The 18,609-nt window shown below is 42.5% G+C and overlaps 1 gene segment (V, D, J or C); it reads right to left on the bottom strand.

Moving 5' to 3' along the window:
- Positions 1-316: 316 nt before the first annotated feature.
- On the bottom strand, positions 317-9,053 carry LOC125722352 (Ig kappa chain V region K29-213-like). The segment is given in 5 exon segments: positions 317-954; positions 1,503-1,552; positions 1,667-1,787; positions 5,834-5,913; positions 8,614-9,053. Coding segments are annotated over 4 exon segments (561 nt in total).
- Positions 9,054-18,609: the final 9,556 nt, after the last annotated feature.

Genomic DNA, 18,609 nt, shown 5'->3' with positions numbered 1-18,609 from the left:
TCCCAAACAGCATCTCTCCTCACTGGGTGTTACCATCTATATCCAGCTGTGTGCCGTTCCCAAACAACATCTCCCCACGCTGGGTGTTATCATCTATATCCAGCTGTGTGCCGTTCCCAAACAGCATCTCCCCACAATAGGTGTTACCATCTATATCCAGCTGTGTGCCGTTCCCAAACAGCATCTCCCCACGCTGGGTGTTACCATCTATATCCAGCTGTGTGCCGTTCCCAAACAGCATCTCCCCACGCTGGGTGTTACCATCTATATCCAGCTGTGTGCCGTTCCCAAACAGCATCTCCCCACGCTGGGTGTTACCATCTATATCCAGCTGTGTGCCGTTCCCAAACAGCATCTCCCCACACTGGGTGTTACCATCTATATCCAGCTATGTGCCGTTCCCAAACAGCATCTCCCCTCACTGGGTGTTACCATCTATATCCAGCTGTGTTCCGTTCCCAAACAGCATCTCCCCACGCTGGGTGTTACCATCTATATCCAGCTGTGTGCCGTTCCCAAACAGCATCTCCCCTCACTGGGTGTTACCATCTATATCCAGCTGTGTGCCGTTCCCAAACAGCATCTCCCCTCACTGGGTGTTACCATCTATATCCAGCTTGGTCCCATTGCCAAACAGCATCTCCCCACACATGGCCACGGCGCAGTAGTAAGTCCCAGCATCGGAGAGGCTGAGGTTCCCCTTGGGGAGGCTGTAGACGCAGCTCCGTGTAGGAGATCCAGCCTCAGGGCTCTTCTCACACTCATCACTCCTGTTTCCGTGGCTGTAAATGACTCCAGGAAGGGATTCTCCTGATCCATGTCTGAACCAGTAAACACTGTGTTCTCCTGCACAGCTCCCAGTCTCTATCGTACACTGCAGGCTCACAGAGTCTGTGTCAGACACAGTGTCAGACACAGGCTGCTGTACCACAGTCTTGCTGTTGGAGTCTTTACCTGAAAAGCAAAATGTTCATGATGACAGCGCTTTGAGAGTCACAATGGAAAACACAGATCCTGAAAAATATTTCTTGCCGATTTTAGAAATATTTTGGAATGGATGTCATGTTGTTCTATCCATCCATAAAATAAGTAACTTCTTGGAGAATAGTTGACATTCTTGTCTCTTTTTGTTGTATAACTATTTATTAGTATATATTCAGTAACACTTTACATTAACTGCACCTACATTATACATTTACAATGCATTCATATAACATTCATAATCACCATGTAATTTGTATACCTTAATATCCTAACATACCTTAACAGCTTTAATATACATTGATAACATTATATGATAACAAAGATTATATTATAACTGTAACACTGGCCCAAGAAGTGGAACGGAGATCCAGAATTGCATGCAGCCAGAAGTTTTATTGGCAGCACTAGTACGTAGCAATGAAAGGGGCTAAGCGAGGAGAATAGTCGAGGGGCAGAAGCATGTGTCCGAAGCCGAAAGAGGAACAAACACGGGACATGACAACACAGGGAAAGAGTACCAGGAGAAGCCGGTCTCAGCGGGGCAGGAGGTTCAGGTTCGGGAACGGGTCTGGGAAGAGGAACAGACAAGGTAAGTACACTGGGCGGACGGAACAGGTAGGAAGCAACGGGTAGACGATAGACAATAGATTGCTCGGTATGGCTCAATAGCATGGCTCAATACTTCGCAATGTCCCGATGGAGCTCAGTGCTTAAATCCATTCCGTCATTAAGCGTTCTACGGAGCACCTGGCTGGTCCCGCCCATGTGGGCGTGATCGAGACGGGCTAGTCGGTGGGTTCCGCCTGCATGGGCATGACAATAACAAACATTATATGATAAGAACAAACATTATAATTGTATAATCATATGTTTGATGTTAGTGCATGAAGGTAGATGAATTTAATTAATTTCAATGTAAAGAAATGAAGTGTGTAAAGTGTATTTTATATTTTCATGATTTTCGTGACTATCAATATCCCTCTGGCTTATGTTGACCATTTTGTTTGTCTATTTTTTAAACATTAAATAGGAAGTGTGCATCGCAAAAGGAATTACTTGGTTTCATGTGGTTTCTACTATTTATTTTCTTGTGTGTTGAAAAGTAAGTTTTTCCCTTCTACCATAGCACTACAGCAAAAAGCAAGACATCATGGCAAATGCAATTATGCTTTATTCAAATAAACATGATTACATTTATTATTATATTACATTTGATTAGCATAATATCTTCAAAGGTTTCATGATTTAATCTGCAATCTTCTGGCCTGAAATCTTTTCCTGCTACACTGAAGACTCTCTCAGCGTGTGCAGAGAAAGCTGCAGCCAAAGGGTTGGCATCCTCTGATAAACATGGTTGGCTCAGTTATCGGTGACATTATGTGAAGCTTTCATGGCAGGAATAGGGACTAGTTTGACTTTTGATGCAGGAAAAGTGTTTGGGACGTTTCCTAGGTTAGAAACTGCAGTCACTGCAGCCAACACTGACTTCTAAGGAGAGACACTCAGCTCTTCCTATGAGCAGATCCACCATGGTGCACAAAATGACAGTATAATTATTGTTTTAGGTGACACTTCAAATGTTGCATTATTTCATTCTGAATAAAATTATAATAGTGATACACAACGATGTTAATGTGCTTATGTGTAATTCATATTTAAATATTTGGCTGTATAGCTAAAAGCTATATTGTAGCTATATGTACTGCATGTATATGAATTTATTTGAATTCAAATACGTATTCATTCTGCTTCCTTAAATTCAAAAATGAATTGTAATTCTGCATCCTGTTTTCAACAGCGATTCAACTTTATTTCAGATGAACAAAATTAATTGAAATTTAAGGTCCATTCTCAAACCAGTTCTGAATGGTGCATATTCGACTCTTATATTATAGCATGTCTTTCTGAGACAATATACACTGACTGTTGAGTTAAAAAATTTTAAGAATATATTTTCTTTGTCGCCTAAGACTTTTACGCAGTAATATATATATCAACTCAAAACTGAAATGTAAACATTTTCCTTTAATTTATTTGAAAGAGGCTGCAATGTGTAACATTTTTCCAAATCTGAAGATTCCATATGGCTGAAGATTTCTGACAGCAAGCAAAATGTAACAAACTGTGAAATAATGTGATGCAGCACATGTTCATGTATAAATGTAACAAACTGTATAATGATGTGATGCAGTGCATGTTCATGTATAAATATAACATCAGGAGGGGTCCAACACATAACTGTATACACATAACTAAATCCACTTCACACAAGTAAGATGATACGTAATGCCTCCTATTAATTTGTATTCTTGTATACTTATTTTTACATATTTCAGCTATTTATGCGTGTAATAATAATAAAAAGTTTATAATTCTAATTGGAAAGCTTTTATAAATGTTTTTGTTTAATGCTGTATATAGAAAAACATTCAAGGACCAATACTCGCAATCTACATCAACTATGTTGGTTAATTTTATATTGACACAGAGCTCAACTGTCAAAAATGTTTGTCAAAGGACAATATTATTGACACTTTAATAAAGCAAATATGAAAATAGTTGGAATCTCATTTATCTGTGATTATGACAAAGGTTCCATTTCCAAATGCGATTTCATTATAGAACAGAGCAGCGCAATAATACACTGCAGAATCTGACGGCTCCACGTTAGAAATAGTGAGGTTAAAACTCCCCTCTGCATTCAGTAAGGAGTAACGTTTTATGTTTTTATATTCCTTGTAAAATTCACCAGGTACGTAGAGAAGTGCTTTCGCCATGAGCTGGGGCTTCTGACCAGCAGCTTGCTAAAACCAAACTGCAAAAGAAATATCTTCTGGACGGAAGCATGTCAGGGTCACACTGTCTCCATGCTGGACCCTCATCAGGTATCTGGGCTGAACAACATCCACAGCCAGTGAAGTGTCTGGAAAAAGAGAGAAACACAAATGAATAAACAAACAAACAAACAAACAAGCAAATAAATAAATATCATAATAATAATCAGAATACCCATTACATATGATGAAGATTAAATGGCCAAATACTTATTACACTAATCACATCGTACAGGATATATAAAAATCCCCACAAAATATGATTTAATAGTATAGAACCCTACTAATGAAAATGAGAAGACCAAAGAGTCTGAACATCTTTGCGGTACCACTGTTTAGAATAAACTGCTCTGCTGCTAAGTGAGAGATCATGGTCATGGTCGGGATGAAAGGGCAGGAAACAGAGAGGAAACAGAGAGACACACATCAGGCTGATCTGATTGGCTGTTCACATGGGAACTTACGTAATAGTGAAAAAGCATCCTAATGTGCACTTATGTATTTGTACATAAGAAAAAACAGAAAGAATAAAACATAAGAAAAAAAGGAATCTTTTCTAATGTCTTACCTGCCTCTGCAGGCATCTGCTGTAATGTCCTCACATGCTGCATCCATGTCAGCCAGCAGGGTCATCTGAGCATGTGGCTGGCGATCGTAAGCCTTCTAACTCCATGCTGAGCAGAGCCCCTCGATCGGGTTAAGGAATGGGGAGTAGGGGTCCATGATGTTCTTTCATTGTCAGAAATTGCACCACTGTACTGTGCCCAGTCAATACATGCTTGGCAAATTAAGGTTCATGAGATGCACCTATGTAATATTACAAAAAAAATCTTGAGGAAATGCAGAGTTCTGGAGGAGATTCTCATACTATAGATGATGGCATGTGTTTATGCGCCATACTGAAGAAACTGTACAAATTGCTAGACATAAAACACAGGACTGGCAACTTTCAGCAGAAAATAGATGGTACATTTTAACACCTTGATAAAAAACTTAAAATCCATAGTATGTGGGACAACCTTACAGAACCTTTAGTAGTCATTGTTCAGAACATTAACACGGATTAAAAACAATTACTATGAAAGTGCATTATTCAGTTAAGTTGTCCTTTTGTGAAGAGAAAAACTGTCTTTGAAAAAGAGAAACAATAGAACTAAGCTGCTGCGTTGGCGCCCCCTCGTGGTGAATTGAGGATAGTTCTGTGAACCAGCTCAGCAGGAGATTTGGTGTCAGCTGTCGTGACAAACTTCCTGCTTAGTGAAGGAATCTAGCGGTTTGAAGGGCAGACATAAATAAATAGACGGTATGTACTTTTGATATATTGAGAGTCAGCCGAGACACATTTGGGGATGGCAAGAGGTTCAATATTTATTAACTTATCAGCTCCGGGAACAACGCATAAACACTCAACTTCCCTCTCTTGCCTTCTTCTACTTCCCTCCAACTATATGCTACTACTGCCATCTAATGGTTGAATCCAAGCTACTACAGTACTGCACAACATGCAACCCCGGAGGATGGTAGAGACACAGAAGGCAACGTACTGTACGGGGTTTATTGTTGGGAACACGCAAACAGAACTGGAATCAGCAAGTACAATCGAGTCCAAAAGCCAGTTCTACAGGTGGCATGCGAGACGAAGGACAAGTACAAGGAAGAGGTCCGGGAGGATCAGGATGGGATGGGATGGAATGGCAGCAAAGCAGGCGGATGGACCGGATCGGGGTAGACAGGAGGAAGACCGCCCTGTACTTCTTATGAAAACCCTCAACAGTACCTTGCATATAATGCAGCGCCAAGCAGAACTAAACAGGGAGTTGACGTAACTCAGGTGTGGCTGCTGCCGCTGCATTCTCCCGAGGGGGGCGTGACAATACAATGAATAATGAACATCTTTAAATCGGTAAAATACGATTTACGGATATATCATTATTCGTACGCCATAATTATTTAGAAATTTGACCGACATTATCTGACCAATAATTGTACATTTTGCTCGATTAACCCTCTCTTACCTGATAATTTCAAGTGCGCTCTCATCTCCACTGCTGTCAGTGTATAATTCTCCTCAAGTCCCTCGGCCACATCACGCGAGCTGGAGGCATGTTTGGCGAGTCAGATTATCATGAGAAGGAAGAGATACATTGTGTTGTTCATATGTCATTGAAGAGACCTTGTTTCATGAACAATGAACTTTTATTTAACCACCAACATCTTCCATGCAAACCCACAACCTGCTCTGTGCCGTCGGTCTCCCTACCCCTTGTCTTTACCTCCTCCCAACCCTCCAGGTCTCTCTGCTGGTCACCAAAAGTACTGCACTACATATCAACACATCCCCCTTTCTTTAAAGCAGAGAACAAACATGCCTTAACATACCAAAATATTATATTGGCATTGTCAACGTCAGTATTCCCATTTTCATCATATCATTACTGTTTTTTTTTTTACATTTCACAATGCTTTCAAATAACACAAAACTCTTTAAAAAAAATAAACGCCCTAATTTTCACACCCTGCCAGCTAACAGCTCGTTCTAAGGCAATAACCGACACCATTGCCACCTTTATTTGTAAAAATATCCAGCCTTACGGTGTAATAGATAACTGCTCCACATCTTGGAGCTGAGGTATCACATACCACATAGGAAGTTTTTCACCAGAAAATGAATCCCTGTTCTGTATGACAAAGTGAGACCGATAGCTGAGTGCCTAAAGAGCCGCAGTAACATAAGATGTGATAGTCACTGCACACTACATAAAAGTCTTTATTCCTGAGCATGTGTTACTGCATTACCGAAACTGAATGTTTGGTGTACATAACGGAGATGGGTTTTTTTTCTTCAATGAAGTTGATTGTAATGAAAGTTTTTATCCGTGTTTTGTTGCAATGTCTTAGCAAGTTCACCTCTTTTTCCGTCCATGGAATTTTCAATGTGGTGATGTAATCCATCTAGCAAGTTCAAATTGCCCAGCTGTCTTGGCCGCTTTTGGGACAGGTGTGCACCATAAAGTTGTTGTTGAAAGTGATTACAGTTGATTTTTTTCTGCGGAGAGGAGATGCTTGAACAGGGTCAGTCAGAAATGCCCTTTATTGACATGTTCTTTAGGGTGCTTGTGGCAAGTGCTACAAGATGACCGACCTTGAAAGTGGTGACACCTTTGCTGTGATGGTCATACCTCTACATTCCTGGGGACTGGAGGAGGTATGTGGTATGGATTGTGCTTAATGTCATCCCTCTTTGCAGTTTATCTGCATTTCCCTGTTACAATACTTGATGAGATGGTGTTTGATATTTCACTCAGGTGTGTCAAGAAGTGGAGATTTTGAAAAAAAACCACGGCACAAGAACGTTGTGGGCTTCTCCCATTCTTTTGAAGACGATCTGTTCATGTATATTTTCATGGAGTTGTGCAGTAGGCAGGTGAGTCCCTGACTTTTGTAGACATCTTACTAAGGCAAAGACTTTGTGATGGATCAGGCTGCCCCTGTTTCTCCCTGCCCAGACACTTGGTGACATCCTGAAAGCTCGCGGGACTCTGATTGACCCCGAAGTCCGCTATTACATTCAACAGCTGATATCGGGGATAAAACACATCTACCGGCAATGTTATGTCCATAGGGACATCTAGTTCGGTATGTGTACATGCACTCACGCTTTACTCAATTCTCTGTTTAATAATGCTGGCATTTCACATGGCATTGCGAGTGTAGCTCGTCTGGATTTCTGTGTAGTGTTAATTTATCAATTTGGTAAAGTCTGCAGTTTGGCAAAATATTTGAGTCTATCCTTAATGCAAATTCGTTTGTCTTTCAGAAAATGTATTTGTGAATGACAAAATGGAACTGAAAGTTGGAGATTTTGGACTGGCGGTCAAGCTGGAGCCGAGGGAGAAGTAGGTGTTTTTTGCAGAATTCCTGGCTAAGCTTTCAAATTTGTTTATACAGCAAACTAAAGCACATGTGCGCTTAACGTTTTCCATTTGTGTGTGTTGTAGAAAAGTGTGTGGTACTCCAGTCTACATGGCTCCAGAAGTGTGGAAACGGGAGGGCCATGGAACAGAAGCAGAAGTCTGGGCACTGGGCTGTGTCATGTACGTATACCCTATCAACCCTCCTCCCGGCCAAAGATCAGCATGGCTAATAAAATCTGTCTAACATTTTAAGAAGACATGCGTCTAACATACATAAATATGTTTTTTTTTCTACTTGAAATAGAAAAGAAAAATGAATACTGGCACACAGTTGAGAGGAATTGCTCTTTTGGAAGCACAGCATTTTTATGTCAAATGTGAAAGACCTCAAACACCTTTGCTGCCTTTCTTACTACAGGTACCAGCTTCTGGTTGGGGAAATCCCATTCGATCACGACGATCGCTGTGAAATGATAAAGAACATCAAAGAAGCTAAATTTATTCTACCCCAGAACCTCGGTATTGAAGCTGGGAAACTGATGGGCAAAATATTTCAAATCGACCCACAGGATCGCCCGTCATCGCAGAATATCCGTGGCCACAAGTTCTTCACAAAGGTTGGTCCACTTGCAAACTGGTGGGATGTGGATGATTAGCTGGTCTGCTGAGGTCACTGGTATTTACCCTTCCTATAAAATTACAGTAACAAAAGATGGATGGATGGATGGATGGATGTATGGGATTGGTTTGCTTAACTGATGCATGTTAAACCAACACTCTAGGGCTTCACTCCAAAGACACTGCCAGCTAGTAGCTGTGATAAAGCGCCGCAGCTTAAAGCAGTAAATCGATTTGTGAAGATTTTCAACTGGTTCATGTACCTGCTACAAAAGAAGCGATCCAGAGGTAAATTCCATCAGCATAAATCACACTAGTAGATCATCTCTCAGTTCCTCAGGCTCAGACGCTTGACCTGGCAAATCCATGCTTTCTCGCAGTTGAGCCTTTACTGGAGGATGCAAAGCAGAGCAGTCTTGAGATCCCCCAGCCTGTGGAGTCACGCCAAATTGACCTGGTCGAGTTGGTCAAAGTGGTTGAGGTAAAGATGTGCTATTCACAATAGTGAATCCTTGTCCTGTCCCATCTCTGTTACCATTCTGTAGCTTAAGCTTGTCTTGGTGTTTTGCATGGATAAAGCTGGGGTATACTGAATTAGTGTCGTCCTCCTTGGACCTTGTGAATGCCATGGTAACTGAAAACTCAATTTTTCTACACAGAGAGCTGTAGAGGAAGTACTGAGTAAGTGCAGTGACGCCCTACCATTGAGTACCTCCCCCAACTTCCTGTTCACGCCAGTTCCAGCTTTATGGATAGGGATGAAAAATGGAAAGACATACACAGAAAATAAAATGCACAACCAAACATAAAATACACATTAACTGAATCTGTGAGCTTAAGTTTTATACCCTTAGTTTCTCTGATTAAAACTAGATTTAAATTCCTCTTTAACCAATTTACCCTATTTTAGGTTTAGTTACTGTATGTTTAGACTTTCATAGCTAAATTTAGAATCAATAACCAATTACGTCAAGATTAAATTGTAATTGGCCGTAGATTACACTTAGGGATGTTTTTAGATTTAGGTTCACCAGTTCCAATATGTTTTTTGATTACCCTTCTTAGTCCAACTCCACTCAGGTGAAGAAAGGGTAAGTATATAACAACTTAAATGAAATACAAATTAGTTACGTAAACTGCATAAAACAATTTAACAGTCCTACCACAAATCCGGTAGTTAAATGAATATGAGTTGTCAACACAAGAATCGGTTTAGTTCCTTGGGTGACTCACCATCAACATCCAACGATATTCGAATGCAGCTCCAGGAAGTTTAGGTTCCCGCTAAAAGGACCTGACCTGCGTAAGCAAACAGGTATTATAATACACTACAATATTTACTATATCAGTCACTCTGTCTAATCATTACAGTTATAATTAATCAAATATATGATACTATATCAAAGAAAATACTTTTACACATAATGTCCTTTTTTTTGGAGGGGGTGGATCAGGGGGGGAGTGATTTTTTTTTTTTATTTGATTGATTGTTTGAACTTTCAAATATGTAAGAAAATACATATTTGAAAATACATACCGAAGAGAGCAGACCTACTTAGTACGCCTCCTCAGTTCTTCCAGTTTGTTGCATTTCAAATATATTAAATGTAAGAAAGTACAAGAATATAAATTCCTTGATCCATGTGCATCTCATAAATGCCTTCCTAACCATGGATTTGGATACTTTATGCTGATGTTTCATTCGTGAATATAAAAATGATACTATTTGAAACCAATATTCTGTTTGTCATTTCCATTCTAAATGAACAACCAAGATTTTAAAATATATATCTAGAAAGAACGTGTATTAAAACATGTTGAAACACGAGGAATTTACAAAATGCAAATCTACAAACAAGTACGAGAACCAATTTTTTTTTTTAAGTGGGCTAATCAACAAATAACCTTTCTTTAACAGGTACTCCGGAGAGATAAGTATTAGTTACCTTTCTTTTACAGCATAAAGAATTGTACATTCACTTCAATACCGAAATGTATTGAATTATATAATACACTCAAAATACACATATTTCTAAACCAAATTACTAAATTGTGCCTCTTTACTGCACACACGTTTAGCGAATAAGGAAAATGTACCTCTGGTCAAAATGTGCTCACGCGGCTGCTCCGTGCCTCACGGGTGACTAGTAGCAGGAAAAAACGTTCAGCCATCACAACCAATGTTGTCTCGCTCTCTGAATATTTCTTTAATATTTCGGTGTATCTCCAAAAGAAAAAACTTTTTGCTCTTTGTAATACACCGTCTAAGAAAACTACGTGACTAAATTTTTTCAGGCAACCTGGAAAAACCGGAATATTCCTGTTCTTCACTTATGAGAGGGCGTGGCTTCACTCAAGCCAATTGAGTTTAACCTCTTAAATCCCAGATGGTTTTAACTACACTATTTTTCTGCATAAAACGCATGTTACATATTCAACTGTGTCTTTCTCATCTCTTTAGTGTTGTGTCTGTCTTTATTTGAAAAATGTGCATCGTTAATGTGTTTGGCACTCTCCTAAACGTCAATAACCAGAGACAGACAAATGGGAGGAAGTAAAAGACAAACAAAAAAAGTATCAAAATGACAGTGTTGCATTTTTTTAACACAGAAAGAGTCATTTCAGCTTTACTGCCACCTATGAGTTAATGGCTGCCAATGTTTGTGTTAAAAGTGTCTGCAAATAAGTTTAACACGGTATCTTACTGAAAACGCGCCGCCTTCTGCCTGCTGTCATTCCGCTAAGATATAGGCGACTCTGGTAAGTAACAGGTAAAGTTGTCGTTTAAAGTAATGCAAATGTGCATTGCCGGTTAGTAATTGTTTTACTATATCACGTTACGTCATTTATAGTTGTAGTACAGTGCATTCTGAATCCATCCTAACTAGCCATCTAGCTCATGTGAACATGAAGCAGTACCGCCTTCCAGCTTGGTTTTGCAGAGGGGTTGGTTGCAAATGCAAACAATCCCTTAATGTCCGTGTGTTGTGTTCAGATGTGAAAATAAAAGATAACTGTCAAATTCACTGTTTATGTCCTATTATACAAGATAGCACTGTAAAATAATTTGCTATGCATATGGATGCCCTGCATTGGTGCTGGGATCCAGCGGGCCCCAACGGAAATCTCGCGGGAGCGGGCGGCTAAAAATAGACAGCGGATCCCAAGATTATTGGCAGGATGGAGAATGTAACTGATGTCATTTATTTTGTGTTATATATTCGTGTTTGTTCTGAGCCATTGTATTAAGTTGTGATGTTCAGCTAGTTTGAATGTATTTCTTTGAAATTGGGTTCAGGGTTATCTTTTGTTTTTAAGCTGATCTTGTTTGTTTATAATGATATTTAAACATTTGTTGTATCAATTTGGTTATTGTTGTTTTTAATAACTGCAGATATTTGCACATTTGATTAGTTTTTGGGCTCAGTTTACATTTTTTCGTGATTTTTTGTTGAATTTGTTTTATTTATTCAGTTCTTGTTCTGCTGGAATAAAAATTGAATGCATATAAACTTATTTAATCATACAGTATATCTGTTAATGGATCTGCGGGTGCGGGCGGGATTGGACAGAAATATTGCGGGGGCGGGTGGGAGTGACAGAGACAGCCCGTGAGAGCGGGTTAAAAAAAAACAGTCCTGCGCAGGGCTCTAACACTAGTGTTTGTTTTTAGTTCTTGATGCCCCCAGTCGGTAGCCCATGTATGTAAATATGTGGGTAGGATAACGGTTAAACCCCCCGATTCCCATGCAGCATTTGATCACAATTGATTGCATTCATGCTGGGAGGAGTCATCCTGTCTTAGCAGAGTCTCTGCTGAAGCTGTGTGTCAGCTTATTCTCCAGGTCTGACTAGTTTTTGTGTCGCTCCCCACACTTCTGTCACAGTAGATAGTCCTGCCTGCCATGCGGCTTAATTAATGAAGCGGCTCTTTCCTTGCATCTAATAAATGCAGCAGCTATTTACTTGCATCTCTCACAGAAGCAGATGCTCCCTTACATTTGATCTACTACAGTTTTTTTATAAGGTGTTTCCTTTGCTTTTGTCAGCCCTAATTCCCAAGTTTCTTTTGCAGTTTTTCCTGATATCTCTGCCACAGCTTCAGCTTCATTTTTTGCAGCCTCTCCTACACTGTCTGCTCTGGCTGCATCTTTGGCTCCTTCAACCTCCCTCCTATAGCTCCTGCTGCAGCCAAAGCCCCCACAGCTACACCCACTATTCCTACTACTGCTCCTACACCTAATGCCCCAACTGCCTCAGCTTCTGCAGCTGCTGCCCCAAATGCCCCAGCTCACTCTCTCGTTCTCGTCTCTTGATCTCAGACTCCTCTGCTTTCTCTCCCCTCTCCTCCATCTCTTCTTTTGTCTTTTTTCACCTCCATTGCTATAGCGTCTGCTATTACCTGGAGTGATTTATTTGTGTAATGACAGGGAATCCTTATTCCCTGGCCTGCTATGTAGTTCAATGGGTTGTTTGAGCAGCTTAAAAGTTGACACCCTTCCAGTCATGGAAGAAGGCTGGACTTTGTTCTGTCTCACCACTTTGTTTTAGGGTTTTATTTTATCATTGGCTTTTGGTGTATCCTGCTTGTGTCTTGTTTTTTCTGTGATAGCATAACATGGCACAGGCAAGGAAAAGAGTATAAAGTCTATATTCCTAGTATTTCGGTTTTGATTTTTTGTCAAGTGAAAGTCTTTATGACCATATATATGTGTGAGTAATTTGGTGATTATTGGTGGCTGTTTTGGTAATATGATGAAGACTGATGAAGTACCAGTACAGACTCTGTTTTGGAAAGGGGGGGGGGGGGGGGTTAATTGACGGAGACTGCTACATTCACTCACCTGGAGATAATGAGACTGAGGATTTAATGGGAATTCTGTCTTTTATCACGTGTGTATCTTCCTGGTCAGGATTGCGATGTTGATTGCTGTGTAGACTTTCTTATTGGTGCCGTGCTGTGATGAGCTGGAATGATTCATTGCTTTGAGAGCGTAACCTACCTTATTTCACGTGTGCTGTGCTGTTTTATCAGATGCCCTTAGTGTATGCGTGGGAATTGTGTGCTGCGAGGCATCCAACGTGAGCCCATTGATTAATGAAATAATTGAATAATAAAGTATTCTTATCGCCTCAGTTTCCCTGATTCTGAGTGGAGTATTCTGACCTACTGGACAAGACCGGGGTATAATTAAAGGTGGTGGCAGCTTAACCTGTTGTTTACCGAGGTTTAAATATCGCCCTCTAGTGGCAAGCAAAATCTATTACAGTACATTAAGTCACTTTAAGCCTTTTCCTTATAACATTTACATTTACAGTATTTGGCAGACACCCTTAGCCAGAGTGACTTACATAAATGCTTCAAGACGCTGTGATGAATTTTTCCGATACTAGCTCAATAAGGACCCAAACTATGAATACCATCTATCCGAACACTGTTAAGAAAGTGCAACAATTTTTTTTTTTTTGTACACATACACACACTCAAATGTGGGTTATAATGGGCATCAATGGAGGGGAAAACACTTAACGTAGTTTAAAGTCCATATTCCTAGCATTTAATATTTTATTTCTTGTCAAGTGAAAGTATTTATGACCAGATATGTGTGTAAGAATTTTGGTGTCGCTATTTTGATACATTAGACCACATTAACCCTTTTCACATTAAGGAACAGAAAGTGGAAACGCTGCTGCTTTGAAGAAGTCTACTGCCTAGAAAAGTTAAAATAATTGCGTTACATAAAATTCGCAGAAGGCACGTGCATGTGAACAGGAACCTTCACTCCCAATAACATGTGAAACAGCGACCCTGAAGTCACACATTACGATGGTCACAAAATACGGTGCAACACCTGCAAGGAGCTACCCAGCTCCGCCTGGACCCTTTGGAAATGCCAGACGGCGTTTTGGCCAGAGCGCACCGCGTACGTTCTTTGTTGCTCTCGCAATTTTCATTCTGCTTCATATAAGTATCTGCTGCTCAACGGTTGCCCATCTTCTTGCCCGAAGCGGGGCGACGCTGCTACGCCCCCTGCTGACCGAGACAAGCCAAGAAATATGAGCGCAGGACCAGTGTCACCGACAGAGCGGTATCACCACCATCCTGCGTAAAATGTCAACGTAGATAATGTGAGAATCCTCAGCACTACAGCTAAATATACGTTGGGACCTCATTCAGACCGTGCATGTGATATACACGTATGCTATACTTACACACTCAGTTTTCTGGCACAGAAAGGGAGGCAGGACGCCAGGAAACAGGAAAATGCAGGGTTTAATTAAAGCGAAAAGGAATGAACAAGCAGCAAACACAGATTGACAATATAATGACTAGTCTGGGGAAACAAACTGAAACGGGAACTAAATACATTGAACTAATGACAGGAATGAACATGTGGAATCCACACGCTGATGAGGGGGCGTGGCCACATGGGAGGATCCGATGAGTGGGGAATGATACTTTCCCTCACAAAACGAATATGAAATTCTCTATTCTACTTTAAACAGGTGTCAGCTGAGGCCCAGCACTGTTTCAAAGTAAGAGATTTTTGTTGATCGTTTAATGATTAACAGTACTATAGTGCTTTTGAATACCAGTGATTGTTATGGCATCTGCTGCCAGGAAGGGTCTCAAGGCACTGGGTCCAGTGTATAACCACCCATTTTCTTCCAAATATAACCTTTTTCTGTTGCTGTGCTGTATTTGGTGCCAGTTAATCTTTGTCAAGAAGATACACACACTGGCCACACAGTTGCAGCACATTTGTCTGCTGTACCCTCATGACCCTGGGGGCGGCATGGTGGTGCAGTGGTTAGCACTGTTGCCTCACACCTCTGGGACCCAGGTTCGAGTCTCCGCCTGGGTTACATGTGTGTGGAGTTTGCATGTTCTCCCCATGTTGTCGTGGGGTTTCCTCCAGGTACTCCGGTTTCCCCCCACAGTCCAAAAACATGCTGAGGGCAACGGGCAGAGGGAGCGCCTGCTCAGGAGCCGCGGGCAGAGGGAGCGCCTGCTCGGGCTGCGCTGGAGCCGCGGGCACAGGAGGCGGCGGCTCGAGCTTCGTAGCAGGGGCCGGGGCTCTCCGGATCTGGATCAGCCTCCTGAGGCCCTCTACTAATCTCTCCAGATTCTCCTGCAGAGAGGCGGGAGGTGATGCAGCGAAGTCACGCTGTAGCTGCGCAGCGAGCTGGTCCTCCTCTGGGAGCCTTGTATGGCCGGCTCGTCCATTACCCTCCAATAAAGTCCCTGGAGGGTGAAGTATCGATTTGCGAGGGCCGCGTTCGTAACTGGAACCACCAGCGGAGGCGCAGCGGTTGCAGCTGGCAGAGGAGAAGGGAGTGCCTCGGGCTGGGCGGCTGCAGGCGGCGGGACCTCCAGGTCCCGCACAGGAGAGACGGGCGTGGCCCCTTTAAGGGTGCGGGGCACCCGCGGGATAGCGTCCCGCACCACTCTGGCCCCTCTATTAGCCAGCCGCTCGGGCCGGAAGTAATACCGCTCGAGGGGTGGCTGCAGCTCCTCGGTGACCGGCTCCCGTTCATGGAGCAGGAGGAGTTCCTCCTCCTACTTGCTCCCAAAGCCTGGCGAGAGAGGAAGCTCCCAGGCTGATCGTCGGCTCATCGGGTCTCCTTCTCCTCTGCTTTCTCTTCTTGTGGTCCGTCATTCTGTCAGGATCGCCGGTTAACGGGTGCGGCGAACAGGTAGACAGACGGGCAGGAAACAGGCAAGGCAGGCAGGCAGGCAGGATACGGGGAAAAACGGGGATTTATTTCGGTAACGGGGACTTGGAAACATCTGACGCAGACTAACATCAGTGACAGACCAGGAACCAATGCAAGACACGGACTGAAATACACAAGGCTGGGCAAACATAATCAGACACAGCTGGGTACGATCAGGAAAGCACACGTGCGTGGCACACACGAGAATCGTACGAGCTGGGCGTGACAATTTAGTAAGTCTTGTCAGTTCTCCTTATGAGATATTCAGCTCGTGCGTTTTTGAAAAGCTTGATATTATATTAATGTTTGGATGAAGAAATAATTCACTGTAAAAATAAATGTTTTCAATCCAATATCAGATTGTGGCTTCAGAGTTTAAGGAAAACCTGGACAAAGCTGTTAAAAGATGTGAGAACCTCCTGATACTAGCTGGATGTCTGCAAAGCATCACTGTCAGCAATAAAAAACGAACTGGTGCAAGACATCATTAATTGGTTTGTCCTTCAGCACAAGGACACACTTTGAAAGGTGTGTTCATCATTATGTATTATCCATGTTCAAAGTTTTTAGGCCATTCAAAATTAGTGGTTTTTTTCCCTATTTTATAGGTTCCAGGATGGTCTTTGTTGCCGTGGACTACTGGATGCTATCCAGAGCCATCCAGGCGTATTCAGAACAGTATTTACAAAGATCAACGAAAAGCTTGAGAGTATTGAACAGCTGTTTACAGAACAAAGGTCTGAGCGAGGGAGCGACACATACGAAAATGAAGCCATCTGCCATTGGAGAGACTATCTCTTGGATGCTAAGAGTAAGTATTCCTCAACCACAATTAGAACCAAACTTAGAAGGATGTGGAATTCTAAAGAATGATAATTCTTGAAAAGAGGTCACGTGACGCTCGTCGCTAATGGCTGCCTAACTCTGCTCGTCCGCGCGTCCCATCCACCTATTTGCCCTTTAGTCAGTCCCCTTGCCACTTACCCGTTCGCAATTCTGTACGAATTCGGCGCTCATTCTTTTATTTTTCCTGATGGCTGCTAATCAGCGCAGACCTCGCCCAGTTCTTTCCAGTCCGGAGAAGAAAGTGCCCCGCTCTGATGGCGGCGCTTCTAAAGAGGCCCTTTCCCCTCTTCTGGCACCTTTTCTTGAGGAAATGAAGAACTTCGTTTCCGAACAGGTGAACTCCTTAAATGGCACGCTCCAGCAACACCATTCGGAGCTCCGCGCTGACCTGAACTCGCTGAGGGCGGACTTTAAATCTATTCAAAAAGAAGTCGCCTCTGTGAAGTCTGTGACCGATCGACACTCCAGGGAGCTGGCTGATTTTAATAAGGGCCTACTTTCCCTGGATGTTAAAATCACTGAGATTGAGGACCGCAGCCGTCGCCTTAATCTTAAAGTAGTTGGGATTAAACTAGGGCGCGAAGGGGGCGATATGCGGTCTTTTCTTAACAGCCTCTGGCCAGCTATTTTCCCCCATCTCCCTAATTTCCAGCCAGCCATTGACCATGCCCACAGGCTGCATGGCCGGTCCGATACCTCTTCTCGTCCGCCTCCCATCCTCATGCACTTCATGGACTTCCGTGACCGGCAGGCTGTGGTACGTGAAGCCCGCAAAGTCCAGGACCTCAGTTTTGAAGGTGGGAGAATTTTCTTCTTTCAAGACTTTAGCGCCAAGACGGCTGCAGCCAGGAAGGCGATGAACGCGCCGATCCGGAGAGCGAAGGAGTTGGGTCTTTCTCCTTTCCTGATTTTCCCTGCGCGCCTGAAGCTGTCTTTTGGAAGCCAGCAGGTCATGTCCGCTACTCCGGAGGACGCGAATACCGCCATGGATCATTTTCAGTCTCTTGGGACTCTTCCCGTATAATTATTTCGCTCCCCTTTGGGTTTGCCGTTTTCTTTTTTATATATTATTATTATTCATTTATTTTTACATTTATTTTAATTTTTCTGCGATCGCTGTGGGTCCTGTATATTGTTTTGTTATGGGATGTTTTTGTTTTTGTTTTACTCTGCACTTTTCGCCTGCTTCTATTAGTTTATTAATTGGATGTCTGCTTTAGTGCTATTGCCTGACTACTCCCATTTGCCGTTTTTCCTGTTCTGTACACGGGGCAGCAGCAGTGGCACGGGGTCTGTTTTATCTGTGTCTCTGTTACTCAGAATGGGCTGGGGGACGTGTGCGCGGAGTTAGTCTGTTTTGCGGCTTAGCTTCGGGCGCCACGTGCGCGCAGTTTCTGACTTCGGTCGGAGGGGGCGGGAGGGGGGTTGTTCTGGACCTGGCCGCAGTCCCGATTAGTTTTTTAATGTCTTCTATGTTACTGCTGCGTTGCCTGTCCGGAGCATGGGTCTGGGGGATTTTTGTGTCTGCTTGGGGGGGTGGGAAGGGGTTTTTCCCTGAGACTTACTTCTTGAAGTCACGGTTCATCGACCGGCACATTCAGCTTCTGGTTCATGTCTGGCATATTGAGATTTTGTTAACTTGTTTTTTTTTCCTTGTTTACATCTTACTGTCTGTTTTGTTTTGATCATGGCCA

This window comes from Brienomyrus brachyistius, unplaced genomic scaffold (assembly GCF_023856365.1).
Source record: "Brienomyrus brachyistius isolate T26 unplaced genomic scaffold, BBRACH_0.4 scaffold38, whole genome shotgun sequence".
Taxonomy (NCBI): domain Eukaryota; kingdom Metazoa; phylum Chordata; class Actinopteri; order Osteoglossiformes; family Mormyridae; genus Brienomyrus; species Brienomyrus brachyistius.
This window is presented reverse-complemented; position numbering and strand designations above follow the sequence as displayed.